The sequence below is a fragment of the Moschus berezovskii genome, chromosome 6 (genome assembly GCF_049115385.1).
Source record: "Moschus berezovskii isolate FMDL1 chromosome 6, NW_MosBer_1.0, whole genome shotgun sequence".
Taxonomy (NCBI): domain Eukaryota; kingdom Metazoa; phylum Chordata; class Mammalia; order Artiodactyla; family Moschidae; genus Moschus; species Moschus berezovskii.
The window spans coordinates 82,026,844-82,048,803 of NC_142465.1; the positions used below are offsets into that span (position 1 = coordinate 82,026,844).

The window sequence follows — 21,960 nt, forward strand, 5'->3', positions numbered from 1 at the left end:
AAAAAAAAGCAAGGTGAAATAAAATTAAACTTAGATTCCTCATTAGCCTTTCCATTTCTTATCTAACTGAAACACTTAAAACAGTAGCTTTCTCCAGTCTTTGCCCAAGCAAGTTAGAGAGGTTATGAGAGATTGCAGATTTCTGTATTGAGGAATGGTGAGGTACGAAGAGTGGTTAGTAGTAATTAAAGATATTGAGAACACATTCTGGGCCAGCCCTGTGCCTCCCTGAATCCTCCCAATATCCATTCTTTCTCACTTTACAAGTAAAGAAATGGAATCTTAGCCAGCAAAAGCAACTTCCAAGATTACACAGCTAGTAGGTATTAGAAGTGGGAACCAAACCCAGATAATGTGACTCCAGAATTCATTCACTCACTGAACTTCTGTCATGTGCCTGGCACTACTCCAGCCGTGGGTGGGGTGAAGGTGCTTTTTAGAGAATGACTAAGTTAAGAGCCCATGTTCTTCTGCCTTACAAACAGAGAATCCCACTGAGATGGATTTGAACATTTATAATTATATTCTGTTACTTAGTAATTGAAATTGCTCTACAGTTGACTGCTGTTATTAAATATCATTTGTATGTTAGTGAAGAACTTTCCTGAAGTAAAAACCTTGTTGCTGGAAGGGGTGGGAACAGCAGGCTGAGACATCAGTTGGAAGTTACTGGCTTGGGGCCTATTTAATCACATACTTTCTCCTGCTAACTTGATGTTCCACTTAAATAGCTGGCTGCCCAACTGCCTCAGAGACCAAGTCACACTGGAGCTTTGGCTGCTGCTGATCGCGGAAAGCATTTGCAGCTCTCAGCTCTAACCCATGACCAACATGAAACCTGCTACTGATATCTACTCCTCAGACACACATGGAAGTACATCTGGGCCTGCCCTTACTCAAAAGAAGCCTTTTCCTGGGAGAAGAGCAACAGTCATATTAAAATAAGGAGAGAACAACAAGCAGGCTATAAAAGCCACAGCCAGATTATAAAAACTAGACACCATCAGAGGCCAAATAACTGGAGATGAAGGATTTCAAGAAAATGTTTAGGTCCTGATGGGGTGCTCTGATGCTTGTGTCAAAGTTTGCCCATGAAATTTACCATGAAAGTAAATTCATGATGTATTTGCAATGCTTTCATTGGAATAGAAATTATTTAGCCAACTCTCCAGGTTACCATTCAGGGAGTCTGTAGACCTGCCTTTAAAATTGTTTAGTGAATCTTACATAAAGGCACTATCACTGAAAATACTCTTTTCTGAATGCCAATTACAAGGTTCTCTCCATCTTTCAATTTCAGTTTCACTGAGGGTACTGAGTGGACAGAAAACGGAAACACTTCCGTAAAGCTGTCTTGGAACAGACATTAGATATGCTTTATACTTTCCTAATTGTTTGCCTGAGTAATATATTCTAAAGCAGAAGACAAACAATTCCAGGTTTTATGTTTTGAATGGTAATGAAACCCTGGACTAATCCAAGGATTTACTCACAAAAGGGAGCTGAAGGCAGCCTGTAGTCTACCTGTTAGTGACCAGTAAAATAAATTCTAGCTCTCTTATATTTTCAGTGGGCACATGTGAACTTCAGGAATCCAATGTGTGTTTCTATAGTCCATGTTTGAAATAAAATGTGGCAAGTATAATTATACATAAAAAGTCATCATGTGGGAAAGGAGAGCCTGAGGTCTGTGGAACTGACATGCAGCTGGGTGGGAAGAGTAAGGACGTCTGAATTTACCTGACAGTTGGGCAGTCTTGCCTTCCGGCTAGTTGTGAGCACTGTGGCGGTACGGAGGCAGCAGGCTGCTGACAATCTATAAGAAACTGATAAATTAGACATGTATACAAAGAGATGACAGAGCAACATGTTAGTAACAGTAACTTAGGCAGTTGCCTGAGAGATTTAGTGAGGAATGTGTAGTCACACAGAAACATCTGAATTAAGCTTTTTTCCCCTGAATGATGCCAATAGAGAAGACAAGACTTTATCCTTAATCAAACACAGTATTTACAAATTAGTGAAACAAAATTAGGAGTGAAATTTCTCAAGTATATTAGGACATACATAGCCATTCATATTTGATGCTTGGTTACATCTAAAAATAAAAGATGTATTAACATAATGAAAGATCCTCAAGTTCTAAACTTGAACATGGTGGTAGATACTTGCTCAGCACTTAGATTTGCTATTCCAAAATGTTTTATATTCAGATAGCTGACTTTATATTTGGACACACAGGTATATTGTTAATCCCACAGGTATATTGAGAAAAGCATGCAATACACACTTTTCCATGATTAATAGAAGGATATCTGAGAAGAAAATTAGCTTCATAGTTTTCTGAAAATAGATTTTATTTATCAAAAGTAAGACTTGTGAGAAGTCTTAGAATGTTTATTTTATTATGTTAAATTGTTAGTAACTTGGATTGATGGAGAAAGCTAACCTGAATGAGAAGTCTTTTATTTTTGTGTTCTGAAAAATCACATAACTCACATTAGGTTGACAAATCACTAGCTGTTAAAAGTTCATTCTTTAGCTGATCAGTTATGTTACTCATCTACTCCAAGAAAGACTGTGTTCTGAAAGAATCAAAGAGCAGTCTGTTTGCTGATGTACTACAATCACCTGCTAAGCTAGTTAGAAATGCATACATTATATTTCTGCAAAAAGATTTTGCAGAAAAAGTTCAAATTAGAACAAAAAATTCAATTATTTTTAATTGCAGAATTTCTTCTTACTAACTAATTGCTTAGACTATGTATCTTTCCCTACATGTTATATAGGTAGTAGTTAAATTAATTACAAATTCCAGATTTAAAGTCTTGATTTAATGAGCTTTTACTAAAATTTACATTCAAAGGCTTGAATCTAAGCACTACTTGTTCTAAAGTCAATATATTCTCTGTTACAACAAAACTTGCTTGTGTAACTCCAAAATATCAAAATTCATGATGCTTTTATAGAAGACATTGCAAATACACTAAAGTTGTCTGTGATGGAAAGTAGAATATAAGATAGGCTTGGTTTAAATTCATTCAAGAGAACATCACTGAAGAGAGAGTACCTTTTCATAAGGTGGTCTTGGTTCCAGAGTAACTTATTAATTATTGTTTTTTAATAGGGACAATATTTGATTGGTTGAGTAGCTGTTGTTCAGATTATCATACTCAGTTAAAGTCTTTCAAATATAACAAATATTTCCATTTTCTTAGCTTTGGCAAATTCTTTTCATTTTTTTTTCTTTAAGTCTTTGTTTCTCCATTTTGCAGCTTGATTAGCTCAATGATTCCCTTTTGTAGAAACTCAGGAGTCTTAAAGAATGAATTCCTTTATGTACTTTTCATTTTTTTCAATAGACATGATAAAGGATAATTTTAGACAAAGTTGTACAAATTTAGACAACTATTTTAATCTTGCCAGCAGACCTAAGTTAAACAGATGTATGCTGCCCTCTCATGTTACATTTGAGTTAATGCAATAAATATAAATACGAACACTTGGGAGTCTAGCTTGCTTTTCCTATTGCCAGCTCTTCACCTGTGAATGGCAAGCCTCAGAATTAGAGTTTTTAAATGACTTAAATTCTTTTCTGTCTCTTATTTCCGTAAGATTTTTCTTTTTCTTTTTTTGGTTAATACAGTCACAGATTTTTGTTCATTGGAAATATACTTTGTGATGAAATTCAGAAAACAGGCAAGCAGGACCACAATATACCCTCTTAATGAACTGTTTGATATGTGGTGGATATTTCTTACATTTGTAGTGAATATCAGTTTTCCCCTCTTTAGAAATTATAATGCCTCCAGTTAATTATTATTTTGCATTTATTATTTACAAGTACTTAGCTAAGTGTTATATTTAAAGAATTAAAAACAAATTTCATAGATAAGGTGGTAAAGATTTTAAAAAGAAATCTGAAAAATAATTAATTGCTGTGACTCAATTGTCTTCTGAATTCCTCTTCTGTTGTCAACAGTTCTCCAGTCATGGACTCGGCTAACCCAGTTGAACAGCAATGTGTATTTAGCATGTACTTTGAAAATGAAAGGGGAGGTTGGAAGATTGAGAAAATCCCTTCCAGCTACGAGATGCTGTGGGCTTTATGTGATCGCATGTGTTCTTTGTAGGTTCTACTCTGGTAGTCTTATTCACAAAGGAACTAGGCCTCATCTCATTGCTTTTGAGGGCATAGATAATTAGAATTATGTGACTTAAGGAGGAGGAGTCTCAGAACATTGGAAGTCACTGCTGTCATCTGGGGCCACCAGAACTTGTTTCAACCATTCAGCAATTTAGTTACTAAACTCCCATTGTGTGTCTGAAACTGTTAGGTGGTAGAGATAAAAGGAAAACAGAAAATATGGTCCCTGGTCAATTGAGAAAGACAAGCATATTCAACAAACAAAATAAAGTGTCATGACGATGATGATGATGATGAGATGTGGTGGTGGTAACACCTAGTAGCACTCATTCATTGCTTACCATGTACCAGGCACTGTGTAGGTGCTTAATATGTGTGCTCTCCTTTAAACATGTTTTGTTAACCCCAACTTGTGGATTACAAAAGGGGGAGAAATAGGTTAAATAACTTGCCAAAGTTCACTAAGAGGTGGAGCTGGAATTTGAATCCAGGATTATATGATCCAAGGGCTGAGTTATATTTTGAAACACTTCACTGCATTGTTTCCCATGATGGGGAAAAGTTGAGCTCTCAGAGCAGAAACAATTCAGTAATCTAAGTGGTCAGGAAATGCTTCTTGGAGGTTGTGATATCTAGGTTGTACACCTAGAAAAGAAATTAGTTAAAGAATTTAGCAATTATAAGCTGTTTATGGCCTCTACTAATAGTAATACAATATTTTACAAAATTAAAGGGTTTACTTGAAATGCTCAGAATTTGATAACACTGAACATTTATATTATAAAGCTATAGGCCTGAGAAATGTCACAAAACTGAAGAGATTGTTAGTGCCTCAAGGGCAGAGATGAATAAGGGATATTATTGTTTAACACGTCTGTATGTCCTGATATACATACGGACTTATTTGACATTCCTCCATAAACAAAGCCTCCAGTAGAAAGGAAGATAGAAAAGGGGAGAAGGAAGGAAGGAAATTATTTCATGAATCAACGTGATGTTACTTCTCCTAGGAACTGTATATAAGTTTTAAATTTTAGCAACACTCTGCAGTTGTTATTTTCACTATTTCTATCATGAGGAAAGTAAGTATTTTTGATCTATGGGACTATATTGAAATCTCTTATCTACTGATACTATTTTTTCTTTACATTTTTCATGATCTCTCCCACCAAAAACAAATACAGAACTTGGCATCATGGTAGGGTCTCCACAGACATTCGTTGATTTAGTTAATACATGACCACCTGCTAGGAAGCAGCTGAGCAAAGATATAGCCTTTTCTGATGTTAAGGCTTATTTTCTACTCGCTACTCTGGTTGTCTCTCTGATTGATGCCAGCTACCTCTATACTCACTACTCTGGTTGTCTCTCTGATTGATGCCAGCTACCTCTAGAAATACCTCTAGATACCTCTGGCATCACCGATTCAATGGACATGAACTTGGGCAAACTCTGGGAAAGGGTGAGGGAAAGGGAAGCCTGGCATGCTGCAGTCCATGGGGTCGCAAAGAGTCTGACATGACTTGGCAACTGAAAAACACCAACCTCTAGAAAATATCAGACCCGTATTGCCAAAGAAACATAAGAGCTTCATGAGACAGTTGACAGTAATTTGAAGGCAACTAGTTACCTCAAAAACACAAAGAAAGATAAAAGGTGCAAGAATGAGGATAATATCCAGTTTCTATAAAGAGGTGGCTGAAAGTGACGAATTTCATTGGCAGGAAGGAAAATCTTGTTATTATGGTTTTCCTTCAGGTATCTACCATTTTTAAACTTTTCCATGCAGTTTAGAATACCAACCAATTTTCTAAGTCAGTACCTTTGGGAGTCCATGAGCCCACTGGTGACTGGGAGAGCCTCTTGAGGAAGGAGGCTAGGAACACCTTTGTGTTTTTGGCCCCATGTGTGTCTCAGATGGCAGTGAGAGGAGTTGGTAAGGACAGTGTGCATCTTCAGGGGTGGCTTCCTACAGCCAGGATATTCTGATGGGGGCAGAGCAGCAGCTCCTTGTGGCTAACAGTTTCCTACAGAATGACCTGCACTCCAGTGCCTGGTTTTCCTGACTTGAGAATTAATGCATCCTTACTATTTCATGAGGTATTTTCTATACCACATCTCCTTCCCTCATGACATACACTGTGTCAGATGCTTCATACTTTCCCCTGGAAATGATTTCTATCTCCTGAGTTTTCCTCAGGCTAAATAATTCAAGTTCTTCCTCACAGGACATAATCTCAACCTCCCATACCCTCCTCTTTGCTCTCTGACCATGCTCCAGTTTATGTACAATCTTCTAAAATTGAGGTGCTCAGAGAGGAAACCATGCATAATAAGATGTAACAGCTTGACTGGGGTGGCAGCATCCTGCCTCACCTGAGACATCCTGATTCTATTTAAAAAAAAACAAAACAGAAGCCTGCATGGCAGTTTTTGGGCAGCAACATCAGACTGCCAACTTCACATGAGCTTACTTTGTTTGCACATGGTGCTGTCAAGTCATATCTCCTCCATCCTGTACTTACAGTGTCAGGAATTCCAATGCAATATTTTATATACTTTTAACTTTATGTTAATCTCTAATAAGTTTCACCTCTTCCTACCTGGTGCTTCTCTTAGGTCCTATTCTGTCATCTACCATATCAACTTCCTCTTCCTTTTATTTTTTTCTCTCAAGTTAGAAAATGTGAGTCATGACCTTGATTCTTCTCAACTCTAAGCAGGTGAAGGGTTGAAATAAATATTTTTTAATTCAAGGAAACTCACAGGAAAAGATATATACAAGCACAAATTCTATATGAAAATCCATACTCCAATTTCAGCTGACTTTCTTTTTAGCAAAAATCAAAGTAGAGTGAAGTTAAAGTGATCAAATCAGTCTTAGAGAAAACAAAATTGATGATAGAATGTGAAATTTGAGTTGGTAGAAAATACACATTTTTATGCATTGTGTACCAAGGCAGAGACATAAAACTTGAATATAGTATGTTTTTAGTCTCTCAACTCAGGAACTCTGAATATTTGTGGATAATTGCACAAAGGTGTTCTTCACAATTAATTACTGATATACTTAAGCACACACTCAGCTCTTAAATGAGGGTTTTACACAGTAATCCATGGGACTGGATAATGGGTACATCACAATTTCCTTCCATTGCCCAGCAATGCTTCTGCAGCAATTTTTTTTTATGGTCTCTTTGCCTTCCTCTTTATTCTTTCTCTTCTGTGCTCTTCAACTTTCTTCCATATCAGTATATGATGTAGGTCCATCAGAGAGATCTTAATGTTTAGACTCCCTGCTCCACAAACCAGCAGATGAGAAACATTGAAGAAGTGAATTCAGTCCTAGCCTCAGCTTTTCTGTTAAGTGAGGACATTAAATATCAGTCTTGCAGATCAGGTGAGAGGATGTTTGTGAAAGCATGAAGGATAAGAACTGGTCATCAAATAACACAGAAGGAGCCAAAAAGAGAAGTCAAGATGACCTTGAGATTTTCAGTTTCAAGAAACAAAGTCAATGACATTAAAACAGAAATTAAAAGGCCAAAATAGACCATATGATAAAAACATTTCAACAAGTCTTTGTTCCTTTTATTACTTTCATATAAAATGCTCTTTTCTTCTCTTGGGCTAACTAACAAGTTTCAGTTTTTACTCCTGACCACCCCAGAAGGAAGTGTCTGCTTCCTCTAAACTCCATTAGTACTTATCTCATCACCTTCAGCTTTTGAACACTGTTTTCCTTGCAGTGTATCTGAATTCTTCAGTCATGCTATGCAGTTGACAGAGAAGACACTGCCTTATAATTCTTTGTTTTCCCACAGTCCTTTACTTTGAGAATTTGCATGTGATGCAGACTACCTGCTAATATACTGACTTTGCCTTCCCTAAAGATCACTAGATTTGTTTATTAGTTACATTATCAATGTCATTGTGTGATGGGTTGACTTGAGAAAGAAAGAGTCAATTTAGACATTCCTGTCATCATAACAACATCCTCCTAACAAAAGGAATAGGAAAGAGAAAATACTCTCCAATAAAGATTTTAATGCTAGTTTAGTGATATCAGGTGATTAATGATTCTTTAATAAATTTTAAGACTTTGATGTATAAATCTTGAAAATAATTATAATTGCTATTATTTGAAATAGATCAAATAACATCAATACTAAATTATTCCTCACTAAATCTATAAAATGAGTAATAGTGTGTTAGTGAATAAACAGAAAAGTTAATGGAAAGAAGCATTAAAATACATTCTTCTTGTAGTAATAACTTGAACACTTAAGGAGTCCTATGGATGCCTATACACATAAACTGAAAAAACAGATATATACAGTAGAGAATTTAAGAAAAATTTAAGATGGAAACATTATATAAAGAAAAATAATGAGAGCATGAGATAGAAACATTTACATGAATATAAACAGTAGATAGGAACAGTTGAACTATTTTAAAAAATCTAATGATGAACTTAATGGTACATCAGCACTAGTAAAAATGGATAGCTGTGAACAGCTTTTAACATTTTATAATCAAACACACAGAGTTGGCTATCTCATCCCTTTTTGCCAGACACATCACATGAATTTCTCTGGAAGTACCCACAAATAAAACAATTACATAATTTCTGGCTACTCAGGAGTGTAGTCTACAATTTGTCACCAGTCACTTCAGCCTTAACTTTACATCAGCGTTTAACACAGCAAATCCCCTTATTTGTTTATACCCTTATTATAGTCAGAGACAATCATTATTCATTAAAAATTTCCAGGGAAAAAAGCAGAATTGTTGAAACACGTAAAAATATTTCAATATAGACAATGATCTTTAAAAACATATGACTCTTTAAAACATCTGGCTCTGCCTTCATATAAATGACAACTGTGCATAGGTTATCATGCTTAGGGGACAAGCATTAAAATTGTCTTCAACAATACAGAATCAGAGCATGACTTGCTAAAGAGAGGGAACATTTATAGACTTTTCAGTGATTATAGATAAGACAAAACTTTCACACAGCTTTCCACTTGCTGTCCTGAGGAATATCACATGACTAGCTGATAAAACAAAGCAATATTAATAAATCTATATTTATTTCAAACCTTGAAAAAGAGAAATATAAAAATGCCCTGCAGTATTGTCAACTTTCTGCTTCTGAACAACTTACAATTAAACCATGAGCATGTGTGTAATTAACAGCCTATGTAGGAAGACATGGAAGATAAAGGGGAAGAGGGTAATTAAATACAGTGGCACCAAGAGGTAAAAGTACATTTTGCTTCCAGATTCTTACATCAATTAGTACCTTCTAGAAAATAACTTTTTGTTCAGAAATGACCTTCTCAAGAACAGTGTCAGCTGGTACAAAGTTAACTCAGGATGGTGTGATGGTCTGTTAGATGGATCAGATGAAGACCATCTATTCCTTTAAAATGTCAGAATTAATTCATCATCAAAAAGAAATAAGAGAGAAATAAGTTAAACTACAAACAAGAGCCCACTCAAAAATCAAGTGAAAATATATCCTAAACAAGAAAAATGAGACACCACTCAGTGAAATGTGTTTGATTTTCTTATTTTATAGTCATTTCAAAAAAATAGGGCTGTGTATCAACCTAGAGGGGTGGGATGGGGAGGGAGATGAGAGGGAGTTTCAAAAGGGAGGGGATATATGTATACCTATGACTGATTCATACTGAGGTTTGACAGAAAACAGCAAAATTCTGTAAAGCAATTATCCTTCAATAAAAAATAAATTAATAAAAAAACACACACACACTAAAAAAAAAAATCACACTAGAAAATATTCTGAGAGGTTCAGGGTATCCTCTTCTGTAAAGCAATGGATTGGAAAATTATAGACTTTCACCAATATCAGTTGTTTCTTGGCTTTTTTTTTTAAGTAAAGAAGAACTACTTATAACATGTATTCCTCCATATTTGAGGAGGAGGACAACTCAGAAACCCCAAAACTAAAGTTCCTCACAAGAAAATTAAACCATATGTATAACTTGGTTAAAGGAAAAGCAGTATGTTTAAATATTAAGTATTTTTAAAATCCAAGTTTACAGAAGGTGCTTATTCAGCTTTCAAAGAAAAGATTAAAGATCTATAATAACAAACTTCCCAATGTAAAATTACTTGCTTTGTAGAAAATTGAAGCAAAGCTCTTTCAGAAATAAATCTATTAAAGAAAATAAGGTTCACTCAGGTTTATAGCCAACTTACCTCTTTTTGCTTTTGATGGCAAGTAGTGCATAAAAAGAGAAAAAAATTTATGTTTAACTGATTCTCTGATCATAATGGCTTATTCCATAAACACCTACTCAGAGTAAATGACTATACTATACTTTTTGTTTGTTTGTTTTACAGAATCCTACCAATAGTGGTAGAGCTGGGACTTCCTGGAAAGTCAGAATAGGTATTTAAGATGAATTAAACAACATCCACATTGGGTATCTCTTCCTACTCTAAATTTCTAATTTCAGTTCTTATGACCCAAACTGATCATAGGCTGATTTTCCATTGTTAATAAGACAAAATCTTAAGTGCAATGAAGGACTGGGAGGTGAAAGTCAGTTTAGAAAAAAAATTGACTAGATGAACAGCATCAGAGCAGCAAAAAATTCCTTAACATAAGGAAAGTATATCTCCTTAAACTAAAAAATGTACCAATTATATATCCACCAAAAGCAGGTTTAATTAAAACAACTGTCCTGCTCTAAACCATTATCCTGCAAAGTAAATGTATATAATTTCAAATAAAATTTTAAATCATATAAATCCAAATATTTGAAGTTATCAAAGTTTCTTTTAAATAATTATTTTAAGAGTAACAATCAAACCTAGCCCATCATTCAAGAACATTCACTGACAATGGAGGTTACATGAGAGGCTCAGCTCAGGAAGCAGTCCCCCTCAAGGACACTTGATTAGTGAACTGGACACACTGAAGTGACATAAAAATAATGTATACACCAAAAAAAAAAGAAAGAAAAGAGGACATCTATAGAGTCCACTCTAGTAATGAGCATAGCCAAAACAAATTTGGCTCTTACATGTACAGTTTACAAAAATTTTAAATTTGTGATATGGAGAGTATACCAATGACTTCTTTTTTGGCTGAGAGGTGACTATGAAATTAATGGTTATATGATATCTTTATAACTTTACATTTACTTTTTTAGTAAACAATAGAAAGCAATAAAGTCAACCATTTTGAGTTGTGGTGTTTTTTTTTTTTTGGTCCTCTCATACCTTTTATGCATAATACACTGGGAAACAGCCAAGAAAACCAAACAAGCATCAGCAGATGGCTAAAGAGAAGGATGTGTGGAAGAAGGAACATATAGCTATGCAAGAGCAAAACAAGAGGGTGGCAGGGTGTTTCATTGTTGTACAACGAATACAGCGCACTGTGAATCTTTCTGGTTGATTAGCTGTATGAGTTCAATGCCTAAGTCCCTTTAAGTAGTCTAAATTTAGTAAGTGTAAGGAACTATATTACATAATTTAAAACAAAGGAATAGGAAGTAGCAAGTGTAGGCTTTTTGTGAGCATCAGAACTACTTATCGTTTGCACCATGTTCTCAGCCAGAATTAAGCGCTCCTTCAGACCCTGCCCAACTTGCTCACAGTGGCTCTCAGGGAGCCACTGGACCCAGGTTTAGCGTGTACAAAGGCCACTCCCCAAACTGTTAATGTGCCTCAGAAGAGTCTGATTGGCTGCCATGTTGATGGGTCCCAGAGAAGCATTTCTCAGTTAAGTCAGTGGCCCCCGTAGCCAGTGTAACAATATAGATATACTTTTAGAAACTGAATCTCATATGTTTTGGGAAAGAAAGCAAAATGTTAGCACACTTCAAGAATTCAGCATTAATTCTGAATTAATTCTGAATTTCGTGCCTTGTAAAGTCAGATTATAACACTAAGACACTTCAAATTGTACCAAAAAAAGTTTGCATTGTTTATTAGATAATGGGAATTTTACTTTTTCTTGATGAAGACTATACCATCTGGTGCTGAGATATTTTAACATATTAAAAACATGGATGGTACACAATAAGATCCAGTCCCAGTCACGGAGAGAAGAATTTGTATTCATTGAATCAGAGAGACTCAGAGTTGAGAGAGCTCCTTCACTATTCCTTCACTGTAGCTGTTCACGTATCCTCATAAATGTAAAGGAGAGCCTGGAGTTGTTAAAGATTAGCTTTCCTGGGTATCCACTGTGTTTTTTTAAATTATGTTTTCCTTAGTATTCCTTGTAGGTAAAAGACGTTCCTTTGAAAACTGCAGTTTGAATATAACATCCCAGGAAATGCTCATAATCAGAGCATTTTTATAATAGTTAAATATAGTTACAGTGAGAACATGTAATCATGTAGTTACAGTGAAGACAAACAGTAGAATTCAATAGTCTGATGCCAGCAAGTCAGATTAAATAGTGTGAGGAGCATAGCATAGCTGATGGCCACTTTCCTGGGAATACAATGAGGGACAGGCCCTACTGGCCATCACAGTGGAGTATTATACATTTTCTTTGCATATGGAGGGCTTTGGGATCTGAAGGCAGGGCCATGCCAATGGCAGACGGTTATACACCTGACTCCCTGGCACAAAGGATACCAAAGAAACCAAGGGTTAAGTGCTGTAGGTAAGTAATTGATTGTAGTCTGGTAGAATAAAAGCTGTTCTCTGACTTACAGGTGGGGAGCATGCATAGTAGAAGGTGGTGAGATAATGTGCAGTTTTAATATTCAGTATCTGGACAAGTCTGTGTTTTGGTGGCAGAGGTTGGTCACTTCAGTGAGTCTGCTTGTAGACCCAGGCGCTTATCTCTTTGGAGTTTTCTACCTGCCCGTTGATACTTTGTAGTGAGCCAGAAGTATCATTTGGGCAAGGTCAAGGAGGGGTAATTGCCTACAATGTGCTGGGTCTTCCCTGTGTCTCAGCCCACCTGTGCCTCCCATTATTCCTCCAGACTCAGCCCCCTTCTGGAGGCTTCTCTCTTCACACCACAAGGGTGAATTCTGGTGGACACAAGCACAATGTGATCACTTTTGCCCTAAATATGTAATAATTAGAAATGTCAAATAAGTGTATTTTTTTCACTTAATGGATATATTAGAGAAAGACTGTAGTTATTTTCCCTTGAGGATTTTAATTAAAAATTTTAAATTTCCATGGGTTTATTAAAACATTAATAAAACTTAGAAGACTTTAAAGCATAGTTATACTAAAAGACATATATGACTTATGTGACATATTAAAAGAATCAACATGGATTGAAAGTATGATCTAATTTAATAGGTACATTCCTATTACAGTGTTGGTTTTCATGTTGATCCTCAGTAATTAAATAATTCCATCATTTTATCATAGCTTATTTTGCTTACGATGCTTAGGTCTTGGATATGAAATCTTTTAAGAAAATGCATGTTCTGGATAGTGTACCTGACAGAGGAGGTAGTAGAAGACAAAAACCAAAAATAAAACAAAGATGCTGCTAGAACTGTGGTCATCAAATGTTCCATTCATCATTGCATTATTTATTGAGTGGCTCCAATCTGTACCATGGAATGGTTTACTTAGTATTGTCTTTATCTTCTCTTTTATCCTGGAAATAGGAAAACACATGGAATACACCTTGGAAAAGTCTGATGTCTTTTCAGTCTAAATGTGAAGTAATTAAATGCTGCCACTTAAAATTGGCAGGAAATATTTTCCAGGCACTCCTTGCTTTGAATAAATAACATAGACTTTTTACAAGCTTGATTACATACACACACACAAATTAAGCTGTTTTTACTATTTCAAGAATACTTAAAAGGAGGGTTTCCTAGGATATCTAAACAATAGGAATTAAATTCTTAATGACAAAGACGCCTAGTAAACAAAGGAGATGCACAGAGAAGGGTACACAAACATTTAGTATGTATCTATTTGAAAGAATATTGCTACCAGAGACAAATAAAGCAGAACCAACTAGTAACAGCAAACATTTGGCCCAATATTTCATTTTAAAAGAAAACCAAAACATGTTACCTTAAATCTTATTTTAAAATTAGATGCTAGTGATTAGATTTCAGTGTAGAAATTACATCTAGTTGGAGCCATTGGTAAGTAAGAAGGTCTATAACTTCATTGTCTAATACAGTAGCTACTAGCCAAATCTGTCTATTGGGCACTTGAAATATGGCTAGTTCACATTGAGATGTGCTGTCAGTGCAAAATACACACTGAGTTTCAAAGACTGAGTACGAAGAACAGTGCAAAATCTCATCAATAATTGCTTCTACTTATTCCATGTTACAGTCATAGTATTATGGACATATTGTATTAAATAAAATATATTATTAAAATTAAGTTTGTTTCTTTTTACTTTTTCTCACATGGCTACCACATTATTCAAATTGAATAGCTTTGGTCTAGAAGGTGAAACATCCTTGTAGCTGTCATTTTATTGTTTGGCAAGATATATTTCAATTCTACACATAAAGACATTTCAAACTTTCTTAAAGGGTTCAAGTATATCTTCCTTCTCCTCCAGACATCTAGTTAAAAATAAAAAAAAGATGAATAGTAATATGAAAGGAGAAAAAAGCCAAGACAGATTAAGTGAAAAACAATAGCATGCATAATGATGTTTGTGGTTGTGCCAATGTTATTGTAATGCATACATAAAATACATATATGTGATTATATATGCATATATTTACATATATTTGCTTGTATATGTACAGAATGTTTCTGAAAGGATACCCAAGTTTGGCTGGGCACAGTTGTGGCAGAGAGAACTACTTTCTATTTGTATGCTGCTGCTGCTGCTGCTAAGTCACTTCAGTAGTGTCCGACTCTTGTGCAACCCATAGACGGCGGCCTACCAGGCTCCTCCATCCCTGGGATTCTCCAGACAAGAACACTGGAGTGGGACTTTCTATTTGTATACCCTTTTGTAATTATACCTTTGCAATTTTGAATAACCATTATCTATTGAAAAATATACTTGAAAAATATAAAACATATAAAATGGAATAAGAGAAAGTAATAAGTAAGGAAAGCCTATATATTTATATATAGCCGGTTGGTGTGTATTACATGGGTTCATACATTTTTGCTCTGTAAAATGAATATTTTCAGGGGAATTCCTTGACAGTCCAGTGGTTAGGACACTGTGCTCCCACTGCAGGGAACATGGGTTCAATCCCTGGTCAGGGAACTAAGATCCCAAATGCTGTGGGGCATGGCCAAAAAAAGTGAGTATTTTCTTATAACTGCTTTGATTATTAGGCATAATATATTAAAACAACCAAATCAAGAACCTTTAAATGATACATATGCTGCCTAAACAGTAAGAGAAATGAATAACTCATTTGAAAATTTTCCTAATGCAACTGCTATATAGATCTTTACTACATCACCTACATTAAACCACACTGAAATGTACTATATTTCTGTACATGGAGAATTACATGTAGAGATGATAAACCATAATAAAGCTGTATATTTTGAGATATTGTAGAAAATTTGGATTAATTACCAATTATCCAACAAATTGAGGGCCTAATATGTGCCAGGTACAGTGGAAGATTCTGGGGATTAAAAGAGACAAGGTTTCAGCCCAAAAGCTTACAGACTTATAGAGGAATTTGTTTTTAATACAAATTTTGTGTTATCTGTAGTGAGGCATAGAGGGTTAAGCGGCTAATTTGACCCAGGGGAGGCAAGGGGTCAGAAAACTTAAAAATTTTGTGCATTTATGCACACAACTTCAAAACTGGTATAAAAGATACATCTAGCTTAAACTCTTTGCAAGAAAAAGTAAAGAAGGGAAAAAAAATCCTAAAATTCCAAAATATTTTTATATGAAACTAGTTATCTGGATGAAAATCAAAACATTCAGCTAAATTGGAGGATATTTGAGATTTACCTAAACAAAGCAAATACAGAGCTATTTGAGAAAGATGAAATAATTTCTTATATTTTTCAGTTTTCCATTAGGTATCTGTCATTATGGGCTTCCCTAGTGGCTCAGTGGTAAAGAATCTGCCTACCAATGCTGAAGACATGGGTTTGATCCCTGGGTCAGGAAGATTCCCTGGAGAAGGAAATGGGAACCCACTCCAGTATTCTTGCCTGGGAAAGTCCCATGGACAGAGGCGTCTGGCAGGCTACAGTCCATGGGGCTGCAAAAGAGTTGAACACAATTTAGCAACTAAACAACAACATCTGTCATCACATAGATGGACAGAATCTAAAGATGAGATATATTTCTCCAATGACATTCTTTGCACATTCCAACCCAAGATCATTCTATATTGAAAGATTTCTTGCAAAATGGAATTGCTACTTGAAGAAATACTGGAAGAATTGAAATTTGATGATGTGCACATTTCCACTGTGCAATGAATCAGCGCTAACCCAGAAAAAGAGAGAAAATACTCTTGTAGCATACATGATTCCTTGGTGAAGGAGGCAAGTGAAAAAGCTGGCTTAAAACTCAACATTAAAAAACTATGACCATGGCATCTGGTCCCATCACTTCATGGCAAATAGAAGGGGGAAAAGTGAGAGCAGTGACAGATTTTCTCTTCTTGGGCTCCAAAACCACTGTGGATGGTGACTGCAGCCGTGAAATTAGAAGATGCTTGTTTCTTAGAAGGAAGGCTGTGAAAAACCTAGACAGTGTATTAAAAAGCAAAGATATCACTTCGCCGACAAATGTCCATATAGTCAAAGCTATGGTCTTTTCATTAGTCAAGTATGGATGTTACAGTTGGACCATAAAGAAGGCTGAGCGCTGAAGAATCGATGCTTTTGAATTGTGGTTCTGCAGAAGACTCTTGAGAGTCCCTTGGACAGCAAGGAGATCAAACTAGTCAATTGTAAGGGAAATTGATCCTGAATACTCATTGGAAGAAGTAATGCTGAAGCTCCACTACTTTGGCCACCTGATGCAAACAGCTGACTCATTGGAAAAGACACTAAAGCTGGGAAAGATTGAAGGCAAAAGGAGAAGGTGGCAGAGGATGAGATGGTTGGATAGCATCACCAATTCAATGGACATGAACTTGGGTGAATTCTGGGAGATGGTGAGGGACAGGGAGGCCTGGCATGCTGCAGTCCATGAGGCAGTCCATGCGGTCGCAAAGAGTTGGACACGACTTAGGGACTGAACAACAACAACAAGCAAACAAGATTCACTAAAATTTGGAAATCTGAACAAATTTTTGATAGCACATTACATTGGAGCAAGATACAAAAATGTAGTTTTAAACATATGGTTGATAATTTTGTGAATTCGTATTTTTAAATTAATTTTTGTTTCAGCAGACTCCAAACTAAGGACAACATGCTGTAGCATGAGAAAATGCCCAAGCTTTCCTCTGGAGGGAGAACTGTGCAGAAGCTGTGTTAAAAGCAAATACAACCCTAAAAGGTTACAGGTTTCAACAGAATGCTGTTCACTCCTACTATTTCAAGAAATGAATCCTGTGGACAAAGAAAGTATATGGGGAAGTGGAACATACAAAAATGGAGAAGGCTCTATAGGGAATAAACACACTTTAGGCAAAAAACCAGTGAGGCTGTTAGTTCAGGAAGTCAGTTCAATTAGTATTAGCCAAGCTCCTTCCGGGGCTTCCCTGGTGGCTCAGAGGTTAAAGCGTCTGCCTGCAATGCGGGAGACCTGGGTTCGATCCCTGGGTTGGGAAGATCCCTTGGAGAAGGAAATGGCAACCCATTCCTTCGTGCCTGGAGAATCCCATGAACGGAGGAGCCTGGTGGGCTATAGTCCATGGGGTCGCAGAGTCGGACACAACTGAGCGACTTCACCTTCACCTTCAAGCTCCTTCCACAGACAAACCATGAGAGGATGAAGGAGCAGTTAAAGTAGGTTGCAAGCACACAGGACACTCGGGCTTAAGCACAGAGTTGAACCTCTCTGATTTCAGACACTTACAAACATTCATATTCCTCACAGTTTCCATTCTGAGTCTCTGCCACCTCTATTCTCACATTTCATTAGACTCTGTAGTTGCCTCTTTATCTCAGGTATTGCTGTAAGCAGTTAGTGCAGGAGGATTGAAGAGAAAGAGAACCAAGACAGCTTTCTTTTCGGAAGAGAAACCATTTTTGCCCTAAGCCATTTTGTGATCTAAGCCAGGCTTTGAACAAGTCTCAGTAATTAACATCTTAAGGGAACTAAAGAATGCAGAAACATTGCCTGTTATCAGGCAAGAGAAGTAAGGACACTCCCAGTTCTGTGTCAATGGTAAAGATCAGCCTGGGGCACTCAACCACCAGATCAACTGGAACCTAAGGAATGATGATGTTGACCTTTTTCTGACCCTCCTAACTTCAACCAGCTAAAGCTTGGACTCAATGAAACCCCTTCATGAATACACTTATACTTAAAACTTTCTCAATTTTACTCTTCCGGGAGACACTGCTTTGGGCAAGATCCCTAGTATTCTTACTTGCTGCAAGTAATAAATCTTTTCTTCCCCCAATCTTTGATTTCGTTGTAAAACAGGAGGGAAGGGGGCAGGGTACAACCTTTCAAAGAAACATAGCCATAGAATATGACAAGAACTGGTTAGAACCAACAAGGTCCAAGGTGGCAGAAGATTCGACTTCCAGTGGATCTTGAGCCACATTTTACGCTCATTGTAACACACTGGCCCTCTGATGGATATGGATAAGAGACTTATAGAAGATTCCTGATGGGCGACACTGACTGTGGGAGAAACTGGGTCTTGTTCTGATGGGTGGGGTCATGCTCAGTTCAGTTCAGTTCAGTTCAGTCGCTCAGTCGTGTCCGACTCTTTGCGACCCCATGAATCACAGCACGCCAAGCCTCCCTGTCCATCACCAACTTCCGGAGTTCACTCAAACTCATGTCCATCGAGTCAGTGATGCCATCCTGCCATCTCATTCTCTGTCGTCCCCATCTCCTCCCACCCCCAATTCTTCCTAGCATCAGACTCTTTTCCAGTGAGTCAACTCGACGCATGAGGTGGCCAAAGTATTGGAGTTTCAGCTTTAGCATCAGTCCCTCCAATGAACATCCAGGATTGGCTTCCTTTAGAATGGACTGGTTGGATCTCCTTGCAGTCCAAGGGACTCTCAAGAGTCTTCTCCAGCACCACAGTTCAAAAGCATCAATTCTTCGGCGCTCAGCTTTCTTCACAGTCCAACTCTCACATCCATACATGACCACGGGAAAAACCATAGCCTTGACTAGACGGAACTTTGTTGGCAAAGTAAATCTTTAATCCAGTTTTCTGGTGATGGGCAGGGCTGTGTTCTCTCTCTGTTGGAAGGGATAATCCCTACGGAAGGGATAATGAAGGTAAAGACAACCTCCTTCAAAAGGATTTGTACATGCACTGTTGTATTCAGTGCCCCTGACCCTACAGCAGGCCACTATTAACCCATGCCTCTGCTGGAGACTCCTGGACACTCACAGCCTTGTCTAACTCAATGAAACTGTGAGCCACGCCATGGTGGGCCACCCAAAATGGATGGGTCATGGTAGGGAGTTACAACAAAACGTGGCCCACTGAAGAAGGAAACAGCAAACCACTTCAGTATTCGTGTCGTGAGAACCCCATGAACAGTATGAAAAGGCAGAAAAATATGACACTGAAAGATGAGCTCCCCAGGTCAGTAGAGTGGAGAAATAACTCCAGAAAGAATGAAGGTACGGAGCCAAAGCAAAATCAACACCCAGGTGTGGATGTGACTGGTGATGGAATTAAAGTCCAATGCTATAAAGAACAATATTGTATATGAACCTGGAATGTTAGGGCCATGAATTAAGGTAAGTTGGAAGTGGTCAAACAGGAGATGGCAAGAGTGAACATTGACATGTTAGGAATCAGTGAACTAAAATGGACCAGAATGAGCGAATTTAATTCAGATGACCATTATATCTACTACCATGGGCAAGAATCCCTTAGAAGAAATGGAGTAGTCTTCATAGTCAACAAAATGCAGTACTTGGGTGCAAGCTCAAAAACGACAGAATGATCTCTGTTTGTTTCCAAGGCAAACCATTCAATAACACAGTAATCCAAGTCTATGCCCCAACCACTAACGCTGAAGAAGCTGAAGTTGAACAGTTCTATGAAGACCTACAAGACCTTCTAGAACTAACACCCAAAACAGATGTCCTTTTCATCAGAGGGGACTGGAATGCAAAGGTAGAAAGTCAAGAGATAACCTGGAGTAACAGGCAAGTTTGGCCTCGGAGTACAAAATGAAGTAAGGGCAAAGGCTAATAGAATTTTGCCAAGAGACCACTCTGGTTATAGCAAACACCCTCTTCCAACAGCACAAGAGAAGACTCTACACATAGATATCACAGATGGTCAATACTGAAATAAGATTGATTATATGCTTTGCAGCCAAAGATGGAGAAGCTCTATACAGTCAGCAAAAACAAGATTGGGAGTTGACTGTGGCTCAGATCATGAACTTGTTACTGCAAAATTCAGACTTAAATTGAAGAAAGTAGGGAAAACCACTAGACCATACAGAAATGACCTAAATCAAATTCCTTACTATTGATTATACAGTGGAAATGACAAATAGATCCAAGGGATTAGATCTGATAGACAGAGTGCCTGAAGAACTATGAATGGAAGTTTGTGACATTGTACAGGAGGCAGTGATCAAGACCATTCCCAAGAAAAAGAAATGCAAAAAGGCAAAATGGTTGTCTGAGGAGGCCTTACAAACAGCTGAGAAAAGAAAAGACGTGAAAGGCAAAGGAGAAAAGGAAAGATATACCCATTTGAAAGCAGGGTTCCAAAGAATAGCGAGGAGAGATAAGAAAGCCTTCCTCAGTGATCAATGTAAAGAAATAGAGGAAAACACTAGAATGAGAATGACTAGAGATCTCTTCAAGAAAATTAGAGATACCAAGATAACATTTCATGCAATGAATGGTATAATAAAGGACAGAAATCATATGGACCTAACAGATGCAGAAAATATTAAGAAGAGGTGGCGAGAATACTCAGAAGAACTATACAAAAAGATCATTATGACCCAGATAACCATGATGGTGTGATCACTCACCTAGAACCAGACATCCTGGAAAGTGAAGTGAAGGGAGCCTTAGGAAGCATCACTATGAACAAAGCTGGTGGAGGTGATGGAATTCCGGCTGAGCTATTTCAAATCCTAAAAGATGATGCTGTCAAAGTGTTGTACTCAACATTCCAGCAAATTTGGAAAACTCAGCAGTGGTCACAGGACAGCGAAAGTCTGTTTTCATTCCAATCCCAAAGAAAAGCCATGCCAAAGAATGTTCAAACTACTGCACAATTGCATTCATTTCACATGTTAGCAAAGTAATGCTCAAAATTCTCCAAGCCAGTACGTGAACTGAGAACTTTCAGATGTACAAGCTAGATTTAGAAAAGGCAGAGAAACCATAGATCAAATTGCCAACATCTGCTGGATCACTGAAAAAGCAAGAGAGTTCCAGAAAAACATCTACTTCTGCTTTATTGACTATGCCAAAGCTTTTGACTGGGTGGATCACTATAAGCTGGAAAATTCTTCGAGAGATAGGAATACCAGACCACCTTACCTGCCTCCTGAGAAATCTATATGCATGTCAAGAAGCAACAGTTAGAACTGGACATGGAAAAATGGACTGGTTCCAAATTGGGAGAGGAGTACATCAAGACTGCATTTTGTCACCCTGCTATTTAACAAATGCAGAGTACATCATGTGAAATGCCGGGCTGGATGAAGCACAAGCTAGAATCAAGACTGCAGGGAAGAATATCAAT

At 37.2% G+C, this 21,960-nt stretch overlaps 1 protein-coding gene across 3 annotated transcripts in view; it reads right to left on the bottom strand.

Annotated features, from left to right (window-relative positions):
- The window catches only part of BICD1 (BICD cargo adaptor 1), a 263,123-nt gene that overhangs the window by 8,718 nt on the left and 232,445 nt on the right, over positions 1-21,960 (bottom strand). For 2 of the 3 annotated variants that reach the window (XM_055394848.2, XM_055394850.2), the window contains one exon: positions 1,741-1,816. The exons of the other annotated variant lie outside the window; for it this stretch is intronic. In XM_055394848.2, coding sequence (XP_055250823.1) covers positions 1,741-1,816 — 76 coding nt within the window. The remainder of the gene's footprint in view (positions 1-1,740; positions 1,817-21,960) is intronic. 3 annotated transcript variants of the gene reach the window in all.